The sequence below is a fragment of the Paramisgurnus dabryanus genome, chromosome 7 (genome assembly GCF_030506205.2).
Source record: "Paramisgurnus dabryanus chromosome 7, PD_genome_1.1, whole genome shotgun sequence".
Taxonomy (NCBI): domain Eukaryota; kingdom Metazoa; phylum Chordata; class Actinopteri; order Cypriniformes; family Cobitidae; genus Paramisgurnus; species Paramisgurnus dabryanus.
The window spans coordinates 1,580,579-1,601,573 of record NC_133343.1 but is presented as its reverse complement, the minus strand read 5'-3'; the positions used below and the strand labels follow the sequence as shown (position 1 = coordinate 1,601,573).

General features: G+C 38.7%; 1 protein-coding gene across 1 annotated transcript in view; it reads left to right on the top strand.

Moving 5' to 3' along the window:
* Positions 1–20,995, top strand: part of plxna1b (plexin A1b) — a 108,730-nt gene that overhangs the window by 10,864 nt on the left and 76,871 nt on the right. Inside the window, exon 2 of the mRNA XM_065293889.1 lies at positions 13,369–14,701. Coding sequence (XP_065149961.1) covers positions 13,544–14,701 — 1,158 coding nt within the window. The 5' untranslated portion in view covers positions 13,369–13,543. The remainder of the gene's footprint in view (positions 1–13,368; positions 14,702–20,995) is intronic.

Here is a 20,995-nt window from a genome sequence, read left to right as displayed (position 1 = left end):
CTGGAGCCCTTCAGCTCTCATGAGATGAGTTTCTGGGCTGCCGGCTGGCTGCGGTACAGGAGATTTCTCACTGTTGGCTGCTTGGCTCAACGAGTGGATGAACAGGTTGTGCCAGACAGACAGAAACAAAAGAACCGGGCCAAATCTCTCCGTCATCGACTGCTGCTCTGCACACACACACACACACACACACACACACACACACACACACACACACACACACACACACACACAGACACCAACAGAAGAGAAGTCAGTCCATTTGTAGAGATGTGAAACCAGTTTAACGGCTGATCCTCAGTCAGTCAGGTGGGTGTTTATATATACTGAGAAGAATTGAGTTTATTGATTCTATATAAACTAACTTTGTCTAAAGTTTAGTCCTGTCTAGACAGAATAAACTGTAGTTGTAAAAGGGTCAAGTTTAAGATGCTTAAATACCGCCTCGTCCCAGTTAAACCTAGCAGAAGTCAGTAATTCAGGGTTTGACTTCCTGAAGTGTGTAAACAATGTGGTTTTTATAACATTGCTCTGTTTGAACATGTCAGCGTCTGACTTTTGTTTTGAGTTTAGGGCGGAGTAAAGACACAAGAGGGCGGGGCAGGGGCGTGTTTAGGAAACCTGTTTGAAAAACCATTATAAAAATAGTAAACAAAGACCAATAAAGTAATCTGACTTTCGAGTGCAAGTTTTTTAAGAATGAAGCCATGTTGTCATCGTGTTAACTACGTATATTTAAATCTGTGATAACGGTTACGTCATGCGTATGTGTTAATTCAGTCTATAGTAATGCAACAATGACGGCCTAAAGGACTGAGTTTGGTCTGCTCAAGATGCTCGGTTTATTTTTCAGAGAAGTTTATAAAACTTTGCAGCTTCATACATTGCATGAAAGCATCTGCCAAATGCATAAATATAGGTTCACTTTGGATAAAAGCATCTGATATATCCATAAAAGTGTATTGATATTTGTTTGTTGAAAATTCTGGGACGAAACTGAAACTTTTGCATGCACTTGGCCAAAAACTGAACCTCTTATACTGTGTTCACACCAGCCACGGTAGAGGTGTCAAGCGCGAGTGATTTTAATGTTAAGTCAATGTAAAGACATGTTTACCCGTGTCTGGAGGTCTCGCAGTACGAATGAGGGGTTTTGCACGCCTCATTCGCACATCTATTTTGCGGGAAACGTGCAAGTTGAAAAATCTGAACTTTGGTGGAAAAACGCTCCGTGTTAACCAATCAGGAGCTTTCTCTAGTAGTGATGTAATTACAGGAAGCGAGCAGAAGCTCCTCACATGACGCGAATTTCCGCGTGAATGTCTTAATGACTAGACCTCAATTGGGTCTGATGTGAATACAGAGTAAAATCAATTATTTAAAAAAAATGATAATTGTAATAGGGTCACTTAACTCATCGTTCGTCTAAACAAAACTGCTCTATGCTTTTGCCATGTTGATTGTTTGTATTTATTGATCTGTGAAAGAATGCGTATGTGCGCAAGCGTGTAGTGTTTCTTTACAAGGTAACATCGCCATCTACTGGCCTGGCTGACATACTTAATATTATAAAGTTTTTACGGATTTGTGCGAACAAAAATCTTTTTGATGCAATTGTCGTAAAATGTAAAAATAAAAAAATAATAATCTTAAAATGTAAAAAAATTTGAAAAATGTTTTTTTGCTACATTTTTGTTGTGTGAATGTAGCCTGAAGGTCTGGAGCAGAAACAGTGCAGGATGAGTTACACGCTGACGTTTAATATTAATGCAGTTTTGTGGCGTGACAATTACAATGTGCCTGGTGTAACAATGGTCCGAAGGGTGCTTTTCTAATCAATGCTTTATTGCAAATTTAAACCGTTCCTATAATAATTAATATCAAACTTTACATCCTGTGCCAAATGCCTCGCGCTGCCAAACTCAACAAATGCATGTGAGATTTATCACAGATAGCACTCACACCCGTTCAGAGGTTTAATCCCTAAACCACTTACACAAGTGACAGTGACGGCAGTCATAACACAGCATGTGTTTAGTATGTAGCTCAGGGATATCTGTGTGTCTATAGCCGGAGGTGCTGAGCTCCCGCACCTGCCATCAGGAGTCAAACGTGTGTGGACTTTGGCAGGAGTGACATGAGAGTCACATCAAAGCAACGGCGTTCAGCTCTGAAGACGGATAATGAGGATTTTAACTGAGCGAAACCTTGGTTTTCCTGTCAGAGAGAGAAGATGTGGATAAGGAATGAGATGAAAGTAAAGAGGGTGGTGAGAGAGAAAACGGCCAGCTGTTGAGTCAGTGTTTGGGTAGCACTTTTCACAATACTTATTATTTCAAAGCTGATTTACAGGAAAGCACGCATTAATGTCTGAATGCTTCAAAGCCGTCGCTGAGTGATTCATAAGTGAGAAGGAAAGAGTTGTGTGTGTTTCAGTTACATGTGTGTGGCACCTGCAGATTATGATAATGAAAAGGATGGAAAGAAGTGAATTAAAGTGATCGGCTTATCTTGACGTTTGACCACGGGCATAACGTCTGCTTCATCTTTGAAGTTTTTTCTTGCTATGAACGTTCTGACACACGTTTTTAGTCACATCAACTATTTCTGTCTCAGCATTGCGCCCTTCTAGATGCCAAAGACACAAACATAAAAGTCAATGTTTGGCTAATCATGCAAACCAATTTCCCCAGAGGGGTTTAATAAACTGTCTGTCTGTCTGTCTGTCCATTTGTCTCTTTGTCACTATCTGTCTGTGTGTCTGTCTGTTTGTCTGTCTCCATCTGTCTGTCTCTATCTGTCCGATGTCTGTCTGTTTGTCTGTCTGTCTCTGTCCGTCCATCTCTGTCTGTCTGTCCATTTGTCGGTCCATCTGTCTCTATCTGTTGGCTGTCTGTCTTTGTATGTCTCTATATGTCTATCTATCTCTGTCTGTATGTATGTCTGTATGTATGTCTGTATGTATGTCTGTCTGTCTGTCTCTATCTGTCCGATGTCTGTCTGTTTGTCTGTCTCTGTCTGTCTCTGTCCTTCCATCTCTGTCTCTCTCTTGTCTGTCTGTCTGTCTGTCTCCATCCATCTCTGTCTGTCTCCATCCATCCATCTATGTCTCTGTCTCTCTGTCTGTCTGTCTGTCCCTGTGTGTCCATATCTGTCTGTCTCTATCTGTGCGTCTGTCTGTCTGTCTGTCTGTCCTCCTCTATCTGTCTGGCTGTCCCTGTATGTCCATCTCTGAAGGTCCATATGCGTCCGTCCGTTTGTCTGTCTGTCTCTATCTGTCCATCTCTGTCTGTCTGGTTGTCTGTCCATCTCTATCTGTCTGGCTGTTCCTGTATGTCCATCTCTGTCTGTCCATATCCGTCCGTCCGTCTCTGTGTCTGTCTGTCCATCTCTGTCTGTTCGTCCGTCAATCTCTGTCTGTCTATCAGTCTCTATCTGACTGCCTGTCCCTGTGTGTACATATCTGTCTGTCTGTCTGTCAATTTCTGTCTATCTTTATCCGTCTGTCTGTGTCTGTCTGTCCATCTCTGTCTATTTGTCCATTTCTGTCTGTTCGTTTGTCTCTGTCTAATGTCTATCTATCAGTTTCTATCTGTCTGCCTGTCCCTGTGCGTACATATCTGTCCGTCTCTTCATCTATTTTTCTCTGCAAGGTCTCTCTATCTCTTTACAGTTTCTCTTGTCTGTCTGCATTTAGTCTCATTGTGTTTTGATGATCGCAGGGTGCCATCCAATCACATCACGTCTGTCTGGTTTGATTTCGCGGCTGGAGGTTAAAATCTGAAATCAGTGTCTTGATTATGTTTTTATGTTTCAATCAGCTGATAGCTGAAGGTTCAGAGATGATCTGCTCAGTGTGTTGTGTTTCTGCAGAGGAGGTAAAGATTGAATGCACAGATTACCCAACACAGGTTCTTCTCAAAGATACATCAGGTCTCATTAAGCACAGAGAGGCTGTTTACACTTGGCATTAACATGCGTTTTCGTCGATCGGATCACAAGTGGACGACGTTAATGCCAGGTGTAAACGGTGTTCAAAACGTTTTGAACGCGTCCACTTTCGACCACTTTCAACCACATTCAGAGGTAATCGAAACCACTTTCGATCGGATCGCTTTGGAGTTGCGGAACGCAATGTGGTTGAATGCGTTCGAACAGCCACATGCGACCGCCTTCTCTCCGCCCATTTATCTAATCTGAGGTATTAAACACTAATTTTACGTCTTTTTTTACTTCTGCCGTGAACATACGGTGAACAGCTCTATTTTTAGCCTTTCATTGATAAAACTACTGCGGGGTGTTCTCCGTAGTTTCGTTTTGAAAGCGTGAAAGTTGCGCGATCCTATTTCATCAATTGCGCTGAAAATTCAGAGAAAGCTCCAACAAATAAACGTACAAAACACTGTGCAGCATGTATACTTGCTAAACAAGCAGCTGGCCCTGACATAATATAAGTTTGCGTCCATATAAACTCATAATTACTCCCGCTCGCGTTTGAATGACAGCAGAGAGACTCGCCCACCGTCTCACAGACCACCTTCTCACAGTATTCAGGACAGATGCGGTCGAAAGTGGACAAAAGAGACGGATTTAAATACCAGGTGTAAACGCAATGTGTCTCTCTCGTCCACTTGTGATCCGATCGATGAAAACACGTCTTAATACCAAGTGTAAACAGCCCCAGAGAGACGGTGAAAATGATGGGATAAAGGCTACAAAATTATGAATTTGTCCAATTTATGTTATCTCTTTCTTTATGTGTCAGTTATTCATTTGATATGCAGAACTAAATAATCAAATTATTTTGTTTTTTTCAATTTAAGATCTAATCCAATCACAACAGATAATCTATAAATATATTGCATTAAAATTAGCTTTGACTGTTGTTTTGTTCACTCTGTTTTGGAGACAAATTTATTGAATCAGATGGATTCATTATCTTATTTAATTATTTTATATCTACCAGTATTCAACATCTTTCAACCTTGTGTTTGTCGGGTGGATCAGTTAGTAGACATAGTTGATCTCACACTTGACTGTTTGGTTACCTGTAGTTGTTTTTCATGTAAATATTGAGGTTTGAGGTGTGTGTGTGTGTGTGTGTGTGTGTGTCAGTCAGGCAGGTCTGTCTGGTTTGGAGATCCCAGTTGGTTTAGTTTATTACTGCTGGTGTTTTGTGTTAATGAGTTCACCCAAACATGAAAATTGTCATCATTTACTCACACACATGTTGATCTAAACCTGTATGAGTTTCTTTATTATGTTAAACACAAAATAAGATATTCTGATAAAAGACTGCAGCCACGCAGTTGACGGTACCAATTGACTTTCACAGTAGGATAAACAAATACTATAGAAGTGAATGGGGCTCATGATCGGTTTGGCTACAAACATTTCTCAAAATAAATATGCACACATGCTTATAATTTGAGGAAAAAATACTTAAGTATTTATATTTATATATAATATTATACATAAATATACAAATGTATATACACATGTTAACATTTCTTAAATGTATACATGCATGTGTGTGCATTTATCTATACAAAGTTATTATACACAAAACTTTTATTCTGCTATAGATTAATCGCGATAAATTGTTATGCATTCCTAATTGGAGATCATGATAATATTTCTGTCCTAAGAATCAGACTTGAATCATTTTTATCTGTGAATAAGATGTTACCTGCTAAATAACCAGACAAAAGACTAGCATCTGTAAAACAACGATCACAAAAACCGAGAAGCTCATAATGACTGTTGAGTTGTGAAGTTTGTACAGGCAAGTCACACTGTCTGCAGTAAATCTCTCTCTTTCTCGCTTTCTCTCTCCCCCACAAATCTGCAATTCATTTTTCAACAGTTTAATTTGTGTTTAAGATGCAAATGTAGCTTTTCTGATAATGAGAATGCTAAACAGAGCTGAGGACTCCGGAGCTCACACACTCATTCATTCATTAACTCTGAGTAATCATGTACACACACACACACACACGCGCGTGCACAGCAAATGAGACGTAGGAGAAATTGAATTATCTGTGTGTAAAGGTCAGAAACTGAGAGTCGAAACGCAGTGAGAAGCAACACAACAAATCAGATGGAAAATCTCTCCTGTTCTAACTCAACCAGGGACTGGGGGAGAGAGAGAGAGAGAGCCGGGGAGAGAGAGCGAGAGAGACAGAGCGAGAAAGGAAATACAAAGACTAGGAGTTCAGTGAAAGGGAGACAGGAAGTAGATAGACAAACAAAACAAGCAATAATGAATAGGAGTCTTATTGTTATGATAATTTTATTGCGTGTGTTGTTTATTTTTTTAAAGAAATTTTGTACAGCTCTGTGCTGAAAAAGCTTCAAGTAACAGAGATGAATAAAACAAAAATATTAAAACATAAGACAGAGTCGGTGAATAACACATGTGTGATGCGTATGCAAGCATGTAAATATGAAGAGTTTGGTTCCAAAACACGATAAACACCATTTTTAAAAGAATGAGTAACTGCCAAAATAAGTATTATATCAGGTCAGTATTTAAAAGTAAATTCTTAATTTTACACAAAATACAATATCCGCAGTGTTATTCTGTCATCTTTTCTCTCTTTTTTCCCCACAACGCAATAAACGCCACTCCTCCTTTTCTACAGAATGCAATAAATCCGCTCCACAAATTACACAGCACCATTCTACGCAATGTAAACAAACAATCGTGATGCGTTGAGTACACAGAATCCTAGTTTTCCTCATCTTGTACTTTGTGATCAACAGACAAACAAAAACAAAATAATACTTTAATGGCATTGATAAACCTGTGGTGGTTTTTGTAAGTCATCAACATCTTATAATTTATGCGAGAGGCACTCAGGAGCCGGTTGCTTGTTCTCCCGACAGCATCAAGCTTCTGTCATGCTAACGCATTGGGATCTTATGAAAAACTTTACATTATTTTACTCAAGTCAACGAAAATCAAGCAGGACCAAAACATTTTACAGATGATCGCTGTGAAAAAGTTGAGCGAGGACGTCACTAGTATAACAGCAGCAATGACAGTGTTCTTAATATGACAAAGTAATTGTTTTGATTAATGCCATTAATGTTTATTTTTTAATCAGTGCGTACCACTAGTCAACTAAATGAATATAACATGGCAAAGATTAATGCACATTTATATATTGATTCAATAGATTTATAGCATTTTGAAAAAAAAAAAACTTATTGCATTTTGCGGAAAAAATTATCCGTTTTTATAATAAATCTTTGAAAACTGTGGTTTTCATCTTGTCACTTTGTTGGTATAGAAGACACGTTTTTACCCAAATTAGTCTAAATGGATTTATTGCGTTTCGGAACCAAACTCTTCATACGCACACGCGTGTGTGATGATGTCATCCCTCTGTTCCTCTGCTGTTAACGGTGATGTGTCTGTTTTACTGAAAGACCCGCACGCAGCATTTCTGTCACACGTCTGGTGTGTTTGTTTTCATTCTCACACACGTGTGTGTGTGTGTGTGTGTGTGTGTGTGTGTGGTAGTCACTCATGGAAATGAGGAAACGCACAGAATGAGAGAGCAGACGGAGTCGTTTCCCCTCCTGTTTTCTTCTCTTTCCGCTGGAATGTGAACAGGCTGAACCTAAACGGCACGAGTCACCGAAACAGGGGATTGTGGGTAACCAAAAGTGTTTCCCGTAATCCAAGTAGTTTAGCTGACGCGACAGATGATGATCTGGTTTTGTTTTGAATGTTTTGAAATAGAGTAGACTGCAGTCTCCAGTATCATAAACACATTTTCAAGATGAATCTCTTTACTGTGATGAATGGAGACCTTTGACTGTCAAGTCAAAATAATAAATTAAAGCTGAGGGATATTAGGTTGAAGGTTTGTTTTTGTGATTTAAAACAATAAAATGCTTTCTATGACAGAATTGAGTGTAAGTGTAACATTTCAGACGTTTCATTGGGCCGGTGTGATATTTAGTATAACAGTGCTGGATGTCAGTGTTTATGTGACTCTTGTCTCGATCCCGATGTGTAAGAATCCAGTTCTGTGTGTGTCATCACATTAAAACCACATTATTTTCATTGGCAAGCAACAATGAGCTGCTGTATTATCTGAAAAAATGTCATATTGAAATATCACTTTGATGGTGTCATTATTTACGTATTTAAATGATAGTCAAAATAAAGTTTGCTTTTATAACATTTACAAACTATGATTGGTCACTTGTGATGATGTGTAGTAAACCAGGGGTTTTATATTTACGGATAGGACAGACATACAGTACATAATTTAATCTCCATTGTTAAAGCAATATAACACACACGCGCACACTTGGCAGGTTGTTTAGATGGTTTGTTTTCTTGTTTGTGTAGCTTCCACAAGTCTTTACTTTGTTCATGTTTACATATGAAGTTCAGTGATCGGCACAAATTGACAAAATTCAATAATAGATGCTTTTGTAGCTGGAGTTTGGGGTATTTGCACCTCTTTATTGGGTACTAAGAAGGGTTGGAAAGAGTCAAGCTTTAAATGTTCTGTGTGTTTTTAGTGTTTTTAGATCTAGTGGTGACATTGCGAATTGCAACCAACCATAGTTTCGAAATGCTGTGAGAAGCTACGGTAGCTGCCACAGGACACACACATGTCATTGTCTAAGACGTAGAAATGTTTGTCTGTTTAGGGCTACTGTAGAAATATGACTCTGACTTCCACGCCAACGTAGATAAAAACGGCTCATTCTAGGATAATAAAAACAATACAGTTCAGGTCTTTATACATAGCTAATAATATAGTTATGTATATTAAATTGCATTGCTGTCAAGAGATCCTTATAAAAGTTCCATAATGCACCTTTAAAGTCGACGTGAAACTGAAGTAGCGATTGTCTTTTTTTCGCCGTGGTAACGTGAATGACTTCTGAAATGGAAAAATGTATGCTGGACTTGAATTCGTCCACCGAAAACTGATTGGATCGTTGGATGTTGGGTCATGTTGCCATTTGCTAAATGCTGCTCTCTTTTCCTAGACCCCACCCACCTGCAATACCATATGAACGGAAGTAAAGAGAGATTGTTTTGAGGAGAGGAGTAGATTTGCATTTTTGATTGAAGATTATGACGGCACACAAAAAAAGAAGCTGACAGATAAGTCATTTAAGCAGAACGTCTGGCAAACGATTTACAAAAATTGTAAAAACTGATTATTTACCACTATTAATTACATTATCTTAAAGGAGCGTAACTACTGTAGCATGTAAATAATGCACATAAATAACATGAGCAGAGCGTCTCCGAGATGCACTTGACGGCCTTTTGTGCAGCGAATAATTTTTTTGTGGACGACCTAGTTAAGGCGGTATAATTATTAGAGCCCGACCGATATATCGGCAGGCCGATATTAGGCATTTTAGCAATTAGCAATTTATATTTTGCTGTTGTTGTTATTTATCAGAACTTAACAGAATATTTCTCCAGTCCTATTCAAAGTTATAGTTATGAACCAAGTCTTTTAAAACTGGTAACTTTGATTTGGTTGTTGTTGTGTTTTTGTTCAAAGGCCTTTACGTTTCATATCTCTAGTTTGTATTTTCATACATTTTATTTATCAGAACTTTAATATATTTTGATGTTCCTCTGTTCTGTTGTGACAATAAAAGAAACAAGTTTTTTTTTAATGCATTATATTGTTTTAGTTAAAACTCATAAATAACTACAAATAACTAATGTTTGGGAAATCTGTTAATGTTTTGTTGCGCGTTTCTGAAATAAATATATCTGCCAGTATATCGGATTTTAAAACCAACAAACACTTGTATCGGTCTTAAAAATCCTTTATCGGTCGGGCTCTAATAATTATGATACTACTTTGCTTATTGTTGGCTTCTCTACGTGTCTGCATGTGATGTTATTGTTGAAACAATGGTTGGTAGAGTTTTACCGTAGTATTTTTGTAGGGCATTAAGGTTTCTTTAGTGTCATTTCAGCTGTGTACAGCGTTTATGACAGCAATTAGTTTGATCTGAGATGTGTTTTCTGTGTTTAATTAGTATGTTAATAAGCTGTGTCATTGCTGACTGGACACTTCGCTTGTGTCCGCTAGTGTCGGCCATCGTTCAGAGTTTCTGCTTCTGCAAGGATGTTTAGTTCTTGTGTACTTGTAAAGAGAAAACATTTTTCACTGTGTGTAATTGTGCGACTGCGTGTTATTTTGTGTGTGTGTTGTGGAAGTGCCCTTAGAAGAATTTAATATGGTGACTATAGTTTCTACCAAAATACCATAATTACTGTTTATTTAAGCCACAGTAAAACTGTGGTTAAATCTGTATGAACTGTCACTATCATCAAGAAAAGAGTTTAAACAAAATATCAAACATTGTGAAAAACTACATAGTTTAAAGAATATGTTAATTCATTACGATATACAGTAGTAACAACAACGGTTTTATTTGTAATATGTGGTAAAAACTATACTAACTTATCAAATTTCGGTATTTAGAAGAAAACATTTGTATATTCATTGGAGTCATACAAATCAAACACAAAGCATTGTGGGAAAGAGCAGTATATTTGTGCAGTATGCATTTATGCATTAGTTGGTCGTCAAGGTATTTCATGCATTCAGAAATTTTTTGTACTGTGTAGTTAAAAGCATAACCAGCATGCAATTCCTGACATATCTCAGGTTTATGTGGTTATTTGTATCTGAATATGTTGTTATATATATTGTGTGTGTGTGTGTGTCTGAGAGGCGAGTGCTGTAATTGATATGCCACAAGTAATAAATCAGCTGGCAGTCCCTGCCACCGCTTGCTATTATCTGAAGAGACAGGTTTAGAGGTCCGCCCGCAGTCGATAGGAATTTATGCTGTGTTCTTAAAGCAGAGGGCTTGTGAGAAGATTCACAAATAACCGTCTTCTCCTCGGGCAGTTGTGGGAAGAACGGCGAATGAATTGAGTTCCATATTAACTCGTCTTCTGTTCCTTATGCTGAAATGTACTTCAGCCTCCAGGTTTCTACATCCGTTTCTGGATTGAATGTCATGAAACCTGTCGAAAAACGTTTCGCCTACGATCCTTCGATTGAGGTGGAGCCGTGGAGCCAAGATTGCATTGAGCTGTGCCGAGATCCGTCATATTAATAAACCCATGCAGCATGCAGACAGAATGACAAATATTCTGCATCTCATTTCGCACCTTATGGATTCATGGACTGATGTCATCGAACAGCGCGCTGATCGTGTCAAACATGTCGACTCGAGGGAAATCACAAAATCTAAGAATGGAAGATGAAAACTCAAGATGAAAAAAGGATGTAAGAGAAGAACTTTAGATGAAATTGACAATTCTGTTTAACTGTCAATCATTTCTGAGACATTAAAGACAGACAGAGAGCATCTACAATAAAATAAATTATTTTGTGTTAAATACTTTCTCTCTTGATAAAGAACACAGTGTGATGAAATTGTATGTTGTCTCTGTTTCGTTTCTAAAAAACAATAGGAGAGCAGGCAGATGGGATTTTTGATATTAGCGGTTGACATGAACTCGAGTCGAAGCTGACCTCACAGTCACGGCTCCGACAAATGGTTTTTTCCCCAGTGTTTTAAAATACTCCATAAAATACAAACATTTACTACTGTAATTAAAGTTTCTGCCAAATACCATAGGTACTACATTTGTTCTTAGTTACTACATTATGGTATTAGCCATCTTAAAGGCGAGGTGCGAGGTGATAAACGCTTTGGAAAAGGGAGTGGCGCCGAGTACTGCATATTTTTAAACATTTATCTAAACCTTTAATTAGAAATTTTCTGATAGTCACTCATCTCTGAAGTAAAATGGTTCGGATTGACTAATGCTCGGCTAATGGGCAGATTAATACTTTTGTTTTTCTCACACGCTTCTGGAGATCTCCAGAATGACGCCACTTTCCATCATCTGGTCCTCTGGGGATGATGGACAGATAAGAAAGCCTTCAATCACCCACTCAGGAAAAGAGCAATGGAGATAAGAAATGGGCAAAGAAAAGGACAGAGAAAGAAAAACATTCCTTCTCCTCCTTCCCACTTCTATCTCCGTTTTATGATTTCTTTTATCTTGAACAGTTTTTGCTCGCCTTCAGCCCTCTCCGATTGCTCAAGGTTCCCTGTTTTTGTCGTTTTGGCTCCATTTTATTTTTCTCTGTGAAGCTTTTCAGAAGAAATGGTGAAGGTGAACTTGGTTTGAGTTTTCCATTGTAAGTTAAAGTTAGGGATGTGCATTTATGTCATTTTTCTTCATTTTGATTAATCCATAGGTCTGAAAAACAAGTACTCAATTAACTGGGGGCGGGACAATCAATGGGGTGGGTGTACACATCATGGTGAAACATAAAACTTAATTTTGAAGAAACTATGACAGAACAATGAACACATACTAGATTATTAATGATGAATAGGAATAGCTGCGTGAGAAGAGAAACTGAAGGGTTAATAAACACAAACCGAAGCGCTTTCTATTTTACACACTTAACATAACATTAACAGTTTATACAACATAAATGTAGAACGCGCATCTATCTGCACCTGACTGACTGTATTTTCACAAATCACGGCACGGAATTATCTGTTTGTTTTTGAATCATGTATAGTAATGTTACTGATGTTATACGCCGGTCTGCCTAGCTCGACATGACGTCAAACACGCATCTCCATACCCAGTCTTTACTACCACTTGCGCTTGTAGCGCTAACCAGACATCCAAATGCCGCCATGTCCAAAATAAATAAACCCACATGATCGTCGTTTTCGTGATTGATCATCGGTGCCACGTTCGAGTACTCAAGCAATCGAGTACTCGTGCTCATCTCTAGTACAAGTATGTATTGTTATAATGTTGTTGTGGAAGTTTTTTGGGTTTTGCAGTAATAACTGCACGGGTCAAAATTAAGAATAAGAAAACAAGGTCTTAATACTCTAATTTTAGGCAGTATAAAATGTAAAAGTTCAAGCTGCAAGACTTGCTTGTTTATCATCAGCTCTTTTTTAAAGCTTCACTGTTATGTACATGCACACTTTATCTTCACAAAAATGCTGTCAGACACTTTGTGATGATGGATGTTATGCCTGTTCTGAGTCCACAGCTGTGTTGTCACTTACTGTATCTCTACGGTGCATCTTCAATCCATCTTCATCCTTATAGCTCTCAGTCTTGGTAATTAAAAGTTGACAGGGTTCAGCTCATCTGACCACACTGAATACGAGTCTAAATCATTTGTTGTAGCGGACAAAATTATACTGTCTGAACTCTTTACTCTAATGTTTGGCTTTGAGAATTGATGCATAATTGAATGTGTATCATTTGCACTCATAATGTGTTTTCGTTTCTTCCTGCAGGAGCCCTGGACGCAGAATTGAGGTGGATGACTGTTTTAAGAGAAGGCAAGGAATCATTGGATCAGTTAGGGCTGTTTTGCTTTCCTCTACTGCTTGTTTGGTTTACTAAAAGTCCCTGACTAAAGACTGATAACGTGGACCCACCGACACCTTACTTGTGAGGACCGCTGCAGATATGTGGCCTCTGCAGGGGCCAGGGACATGCGTGCTTCTTGGGCTGCTGACAATCTCCATATCCCCTCACCTTTCTGTAGGAACCCCAGAACCATTAAGATACTTTTCACCTCCTTTTTGGGGTCTGACACATTTAGCCATTCATAACAAGACGGGAGATGTGTATGTTGGTGCAGTAAACTGGATCTATAAGCTCTCTAGCAACTTAACCAAGTTGAGAAGTCACATGACTGGTCCGGGGGAGGACAACGAGAAATGCTATCCACCGCCAGATGTTCAGTCGTGCCCCCATGAACTTACCCTAAACAGCAATGTGAACAAGCTGCTGCTAATAGACTACCCCCATAATCGTCTGATTGCTTGTGGAAGCACCTCGCAAGGCATTTGTCAATTCCTACGTCTGGATGATCTTTTTAAACTTGGTGAACCACACCACCGCAAGGAGCACTACCTCTCCAGTGTCACTGAGTCCGGAACCATGTCTGGGGTCATCATCTCCGAAGGCCAGACCAGCAAGCTTTTTATCGGCACTCCTATTGATGGAAAATCGGAGTACTTCCCAACTCTTTCCAGCCGTAAGTTGATGACTAACGAGGAAGATGCTGACATGTTCAGCTTTGTCCACCAGGACGAGTTTGTCTCTTCCCAGTTGAAGATTCCCTCGGATACCCTGTCCAAATTTCCAGCGTTTGATATCTACTACATATACAGCTTCAACAGTGAACAATTTGTCTACTACTTGACCTTGCAACTGGATACCCAACTAACTTCTCCTGACGCTAGCGGGGAGCAGTTCTTCACTTCTAAGATCGTCCGACTCTGTGTTGATGATCCCAGGTTCTACTCCTATGTGGAATTCCCTATTGGATGCACCAAGGACGGTGTGGAATATCGTTTGATCCAAGATGCCTACTTAAGCAAACCTGGAAGGCAGCTTGCAAACTCTCTGGGAGTGTCCGAGCAAGAGGACATCTTGTTTACGGTCTTCTCGCAAGGCCAGAAGAACCGAGCCAAACCCCCTAAAGAATCTGCACTCTGCCTGTTTACCCTGACAAAAATAAAGGAGAAGATTAAAGAAAGGATTCAATCATGCTATAGGGGAGAGGGCAAGTTGTCCTTGCCCTGGCTACTCAACAAGGAACTGCCATGCATCAACTCGGTAAGTCCACCTGCTGATGGCAGGCCATTAAGAAACAGTGCATGGCTACAACGATTGATTTGTCGAGGTAGATGGATGGGCGTGCTTTGATTATGTCCCCTGAAAGAGTTTAGGTTTTATTATCTTAGTGCAAATAGAGTTTCTGAGTTTTAAGTGGAAAGATTGTATAGGGGAACATTTTGATTTTGTTATTTTTTGGGTTTCAACGTGTCACTCTTTTGAATCTGACATGCTTTTCAGTTTGTTTATGGAGTTCTCCTTTGTTCATAGAGACCTAAACTTGAATGTATTGGGGGACCTTCATACTTGTTGGGCTTAAATGAGGGGCTTTAAAAAATTGAGCACGTTAGATGAAGTATTAATATTACTTTGTGACTACATTTAAATGTTTAAGAATTTAGATATCATGGAAAGGAACTCTTTTTGTCTCCCATCTCCTGTTGCTTTTGTCCGGTCTTTCTCTCTCGCTGTCGTTCTCTCGAGTGCTTCCATTATTCAGTCGGACAGGAACATCATTAGCCGAGTTGAGTAAATTTCATGAGTTAGTCTCTTGCTCATGCTATCTAATTCGTTTAGCGAGTCCTGATCCCATCTTCCCCGCCATCAGGGTCCTCTGGGACCAGGGCTTGCTTTTCGTCCTGTTTCGCTCACCCTCTTAATCGCTCTCTCCTCATTCATCTCTGTTCATCTCACTCACTCTTTCTTTCTCTGGGCTTTCAATGGCAAAGAATTGCTTTCATTTAACCAAGCACTTAGATAAAGATGCCCATTTTTATTTTTCTTCCTCGTTCCAGATCGGTTTGATCTTTTTCTATTTCTTTTTATTCAAAATCTATCAGCAGAACTTTTAAGTGGTACTAAGAAAAGGGAAGGGATGTTTTGTGGTCTGACACAAACATATCTTTGACAACCGAAACGTTTTTGTTTCATAGACTTATTCAAACTATAAAATGGAGATTATTGTGCAGTCCATTGAAAGTGAATGGTAACCACAGCTGTTTCTTGGTCCCCATCTACTTTCATTGTATATAAAAGGGGAGTGCAAATATTCTGCCTAGCATTTACTTTATTCAGTTTCCAATAGATGTGAAGATGACTGAGTTTATCAATATTAACAAGCTCTCATTGATGTTGCTAGGTAATCTTCCTTATTCTAGTCATGTTAAGTAATTAATATTCACGAAGCAAATTTTCACCAAAGTACTATTTATAAATCGATGTCCGGTGCAGACGTGCTTGTGTTGAATGCTCCATGCTGTTTTTATAAAGCCAGTTCCACATTTACTTTTTAAAGTGACCTTTTTAATATTATTTAATAAACAATTCACCACTGGAGATTGAGCTGATTGACCGTATGTTAAAACCGAAATGTCAGCAATCAAGTTTGGCATCAAGACACATTTAAGCAATTATGATTTTCACTAGACACATTGATTGTCTTTTTCTGTGTGATTTGAATAACCTTTAGCTTTCGCCTAATATACAAGCATGAATATAATTCAGCTTGTGCTCTGTGCCAAAGTTCAAGTCTGGTAAACTCTGACCAGCGAATTGATATTTTGTTAAGTCATGTGACCAGTAAAAAATTGTTATGTCATGTTTTGACCGTTACCTACTGAAAAGCTAACATAGAGAAGCGCTCCCCGCAGCAACGTCTGAAACATATTTGCATGCTCAAAGTCTATCGTGACCGCACCCTTACAAAATGATATGGGTAGGCCCCAGCCCTCATTCATTCTTATAGAGTGAGATGACTTGTCTGGTTTTTCACTTGATGATGGTTTTGCACACCTGCAGAACATAAACAAACTCAAATGTAAAGTTAGCTGTCATACTGTTAATGTGTAGAGATTCAACACGTACTCACCCTGTCTGCTGCTGTTGAACTTAGTAATGTTTTATCTTAATATCATATCAACTATATCATAAACACCCTTTTTATTTGATTAAAGAGAGACAGACCGCATATTTTCTTATTAGCCGATAAAGATGAAGGATTTGATTTCATAAGCAGAGACTAAACTCTCACTTCAATTGTCTTGATGAATGTTAATGAATTGAGTTTCTGCTGTAGGTTTTAGATCAGTATTGAGTTATTATGAGAGCTGTAAGGTAGAGATCAGACACTCTTTTAATAAATCTCTCTCTTAATAAATTGCAAGACACCCGTGTCACCTGTTTAAAGCATACGTGTGTGTGTGTGTGTGTGTATTATAGGGGTGATATGATGTTTCTAAAAACATTATTTTGTGTATCTGGTGTAAGGTTAAAAAGACATTATTGTCCCCATACCGTACATTATTTCTTTCTTAAACGCGTTGATTTTTTATTTTAAAAAACACGGTATGTTCGGATTGGTCAGCTATCCAGTGCGTTGTGATTGGCTGAATACCTAAAGCATGTGTCAGAAATGTTACGCCCCTTACTAAAACACAGCATGTCCATGACATGGCGGCAGCGCAAGCAAGACTACAGCGAGAATAAAACTTATGCCGCCTTTCTTTGCGTTAGACGGTGTTATGCAAATCTTCACACACAGTGATGTAAATATGAATATCTCTTTGGGTTTGAGATAGGGCTGTCACTTTTTAGAAAAATCAAATTCGAACGGATTTCGAATATCATGCAATGTATCCGAATATATTCGAATATCTGGGCACTCCCCCCCCCCCACCCCCCGGCGCGCATCAAAAACCCACCGTCATGGAGATTCAATCACAAAATTATGAACAGTGACAGTCATAAACTGGGCTGTCTGGATTACCTTTTTACTTAATGTTTGAAACAGCAGGTTATCAACTTATGAATACAAAACTTGTATATAAAAAAATGATTCAGAAAAGTTACAGACAATAACGTGACAACTTAAACAGCAGCAGGAGTATAGGAGCCCAAACGGAATTCGCTCCCGCAGATTTCGGAAGAAAACTCCGCGGAATTCTGCGGATTTAATGCCCGTCATTGACAAGCACACATATCCCGCGCTTGAGCGTGTTTGTGAGAAGTAATCTCATTGACAACAAGGACACATACATAGCCTATCTCACGCGTTTGTGAACCGTCAGTGACATGTACATTAACCCTGCGCGTGCTGTTTCCTTGACCGTTTTCAATGATAGAGAGCACAAACCCTTTGATACTTGAGATGAAATAAAACTTACCGCTGAGTTAAGCAGATCTCACTTGACTCTGTCGTCTATGTGACGCGTGACAGTCAGCACATGATCATTTAAAATCCGTTTACAAGACAAATGCTGTTGTTGTTTAATATAAAGTTTACATTGCGTGGTAAAAATAATAAAATTATCTTCATTCATGCTAATTTCATAATGCGAACGTATTAACACAAGCTTTTATTCTGCTATAATATTTAACACTATAAACAATAATATGTCATTTTATATACAAACTATAATTCTATCTTGACATGAACATTAGGTTCATGTTGGTCCAATAGACCTTTCTCACAACTTCCGTATTTATGACCGGAACTACGCAATCGTCGCGGAAATCTACTTCCTCCGCAGTCAAGGCAATGTAAAAAGCCGTATCTGTTCCATCAATTCCCTGTTGATGGTGAAGTTAGACAGAAGTGGATTCAGGCTATCCGGCGAGACTTATAATGTGTCGTTTTAGTTAACAGTTCAGTAACAGTTAGACTCGCTCTCTACTTACCTAGAAATGTATGGACAAATTCTTCATGGAAAAAGTTTTCCTCCATTAGTCGTGTCACATCAGCAAATGTAATATTTGGCAAATCCGTTAACGAAGTTTTGTAGACTCTTTGATCCATTTTAAACTTGCCCGGGTTTATGTTTTTCTAGTGTGTTGACGCTTGACAGGAACTCCGCTTACACGACGATTACGTATTTCCGGTTACTGTGAGAAAGGTCTATTTGATTCCCTCTCTTGCGCACAGTCGCCGTCGTCGGTCTCACTCTCAGCCTCCTTCCTATTACGAGGTGTTACTGTAAAAAATGCGTTACATATGGCATTTAAAAAACCTGATGGTTTATTTAAAGTTCGAATACGGATATTTCACGCCATGTTCGAATGCATATTCGAATATCGAATAAAAAGTGACAGCCCTAGTTTGAGATTTTAAGGGGATAGTTTGGCCAAAAAAATTATTATAAACCCATGATTCCCTGAAGCCATCCGAGATGCATATGTCCATCATTTTTCAGACAATCACATTTTTATATTTATATTTTTTTAGAAAATGTCCTAGCTCTTCCAATTTTTATAATGAATATGGTGTCCACCTCCTTCAAACCCAAAGATTGTTCATCCATTCTTTACAAAAGTAATCCAACGGCTAAACTAAAAAATATTCATATTTGAAACTTTACAAACGAAAATATCTAGCTTCAGGTAACACCGGCATCTTAAACTCCTGTGTGTTACGGGAAGCTAGTTATATTTGTTTGTAAAATTTTAAATATGAATATTTTTTAGTTTAGCCGTTGGATTACATTTGTGAAGGATGGATGCACAATCTTTGGGCTTGAAGGAGGTGGACCCCATATTCATATATTATAAAAATTGGAAGAGCCAAGACATTTTCTAAAAAAATAAATAAAAATGTGATGGTCTGAAAAGTGATGGACATATGCACCTCGGAAAACTTGAGGGTGATTAAATCACAGGTTTATTATCATTTTTGGCCAAACTATCCCTTTAATCTTTGCGACTTTACAGATCTTGTTTGCACACAAACAGCTTTTGACCACTCCACAGACAAAGAAAAACTTTTGCATCGTATGACCCCTTTAAAACTCAAATTAAACACTGATTATTAGATCAGGGATGCATTTGTGTAATACTTTTTAACTAACATTACAACAATTGTCTTTGTGTGGGATGTAGTGTTTTGTGTTGTGTTTTGCAGACATAATCAGCAACACATACACACACACACACACACACACACACACACACACACACACACACACACACACACACACACACACACACACACACACACACACACACACACACACACACACACACAGATGTCTATTACATTGTGGGTGTTTGTGCGTCCCTGTGCAGCATGTTTAGTCCTGCATTAGTTCTCACCTTAGCAGTAATGTGTGAATGTTTGTGTGTGAATGTTTGTGTTATTATACACTAGGGCTGTGCAAAAAATCGACTGCGATTATCATGCGCGTGTCATCAGTAAAGCCGGTTCGGTGATTAGTATTAAATCGCCATCAGCTGCTTTCAGATGGAGCGGCATTTATTAAACAGACCCGTAGTTCACCGAGAAGCTAGGCAAAATCGGGTTCATAATCGAGGAAAATCGATTCCGATTTTCTATGCGATTTTGCCTAGCTTCTCGGTGAACTACGGGTCTGTGTAATAAATGCTGCTCCATCTGAAAGCACCTGATGGCGATTTACTTCTAATCACGGAACCGGCTTTACTGATGACACGCGCATGATAATCGCAGTCGATTTTTTGCACAGCCCTATTATACACACATGTAAATGTAAAACTCCTCTTCTTTTTCGTCACCCAGATCTCTCTCTCATCATCTGTTGTTCTCTTACTCTGTCATGAATCTTGTTTAAGGGCTGTTTTACATGACAATGTTTTCAACCAAAAGTGGGAAACCTTTTATGTGTTTTAAATGACAACAGTGTTTTAGGAAATGAAAATGCAAACTTTGAAAATGTTTTTCAATGCTTTTGAAAACAGTTGTGTTGCCATTTCGATGTAAACTGAAAATGTAAATCTGTGAAAACCGTGACATAATGTGCATGTGTAGTACGTGTTCAGTCTACAGGCATGTGTGAGTACTTAAAGGATTACTCAACTTTCATAAAAAATCCCCATAATTCACTCACCCCATGTCATCCAAGATGTTTAGGTCTTTTTTCTCTAGTCTCTCTTCTCAGAGTTTTTTGAGGAAAACATTCCAGGATTTTTCTTCATATAGTAGACTTTATTGGACCTCAACATTTGCAATTTTAATGCAGCGATCCCAACCGAAACATAATGGTCTTATCTAGCAAAACAATTGTCATTTTCGCCAAAAAGAATGTACTTTTTAACCAAAACTTGTTGTTTTGCACTAGCCGTGTGACGCGCCAGTGTGAACTAAAGTATTACGTAATCACGGTAGTGCCTCACACGGCTAGTGCAATTTTATTTTTTTGGCGAAAATTGCAATCGTTTTGCTAGGTAAGACCCTTATGTCTCGGTTGGTAGCATTTGGAGATTTTTTAAGCTGCATTGAAACTGGAATTTTAACGATTTATTAATTCTTCTCCAACTAAATATTCGCTT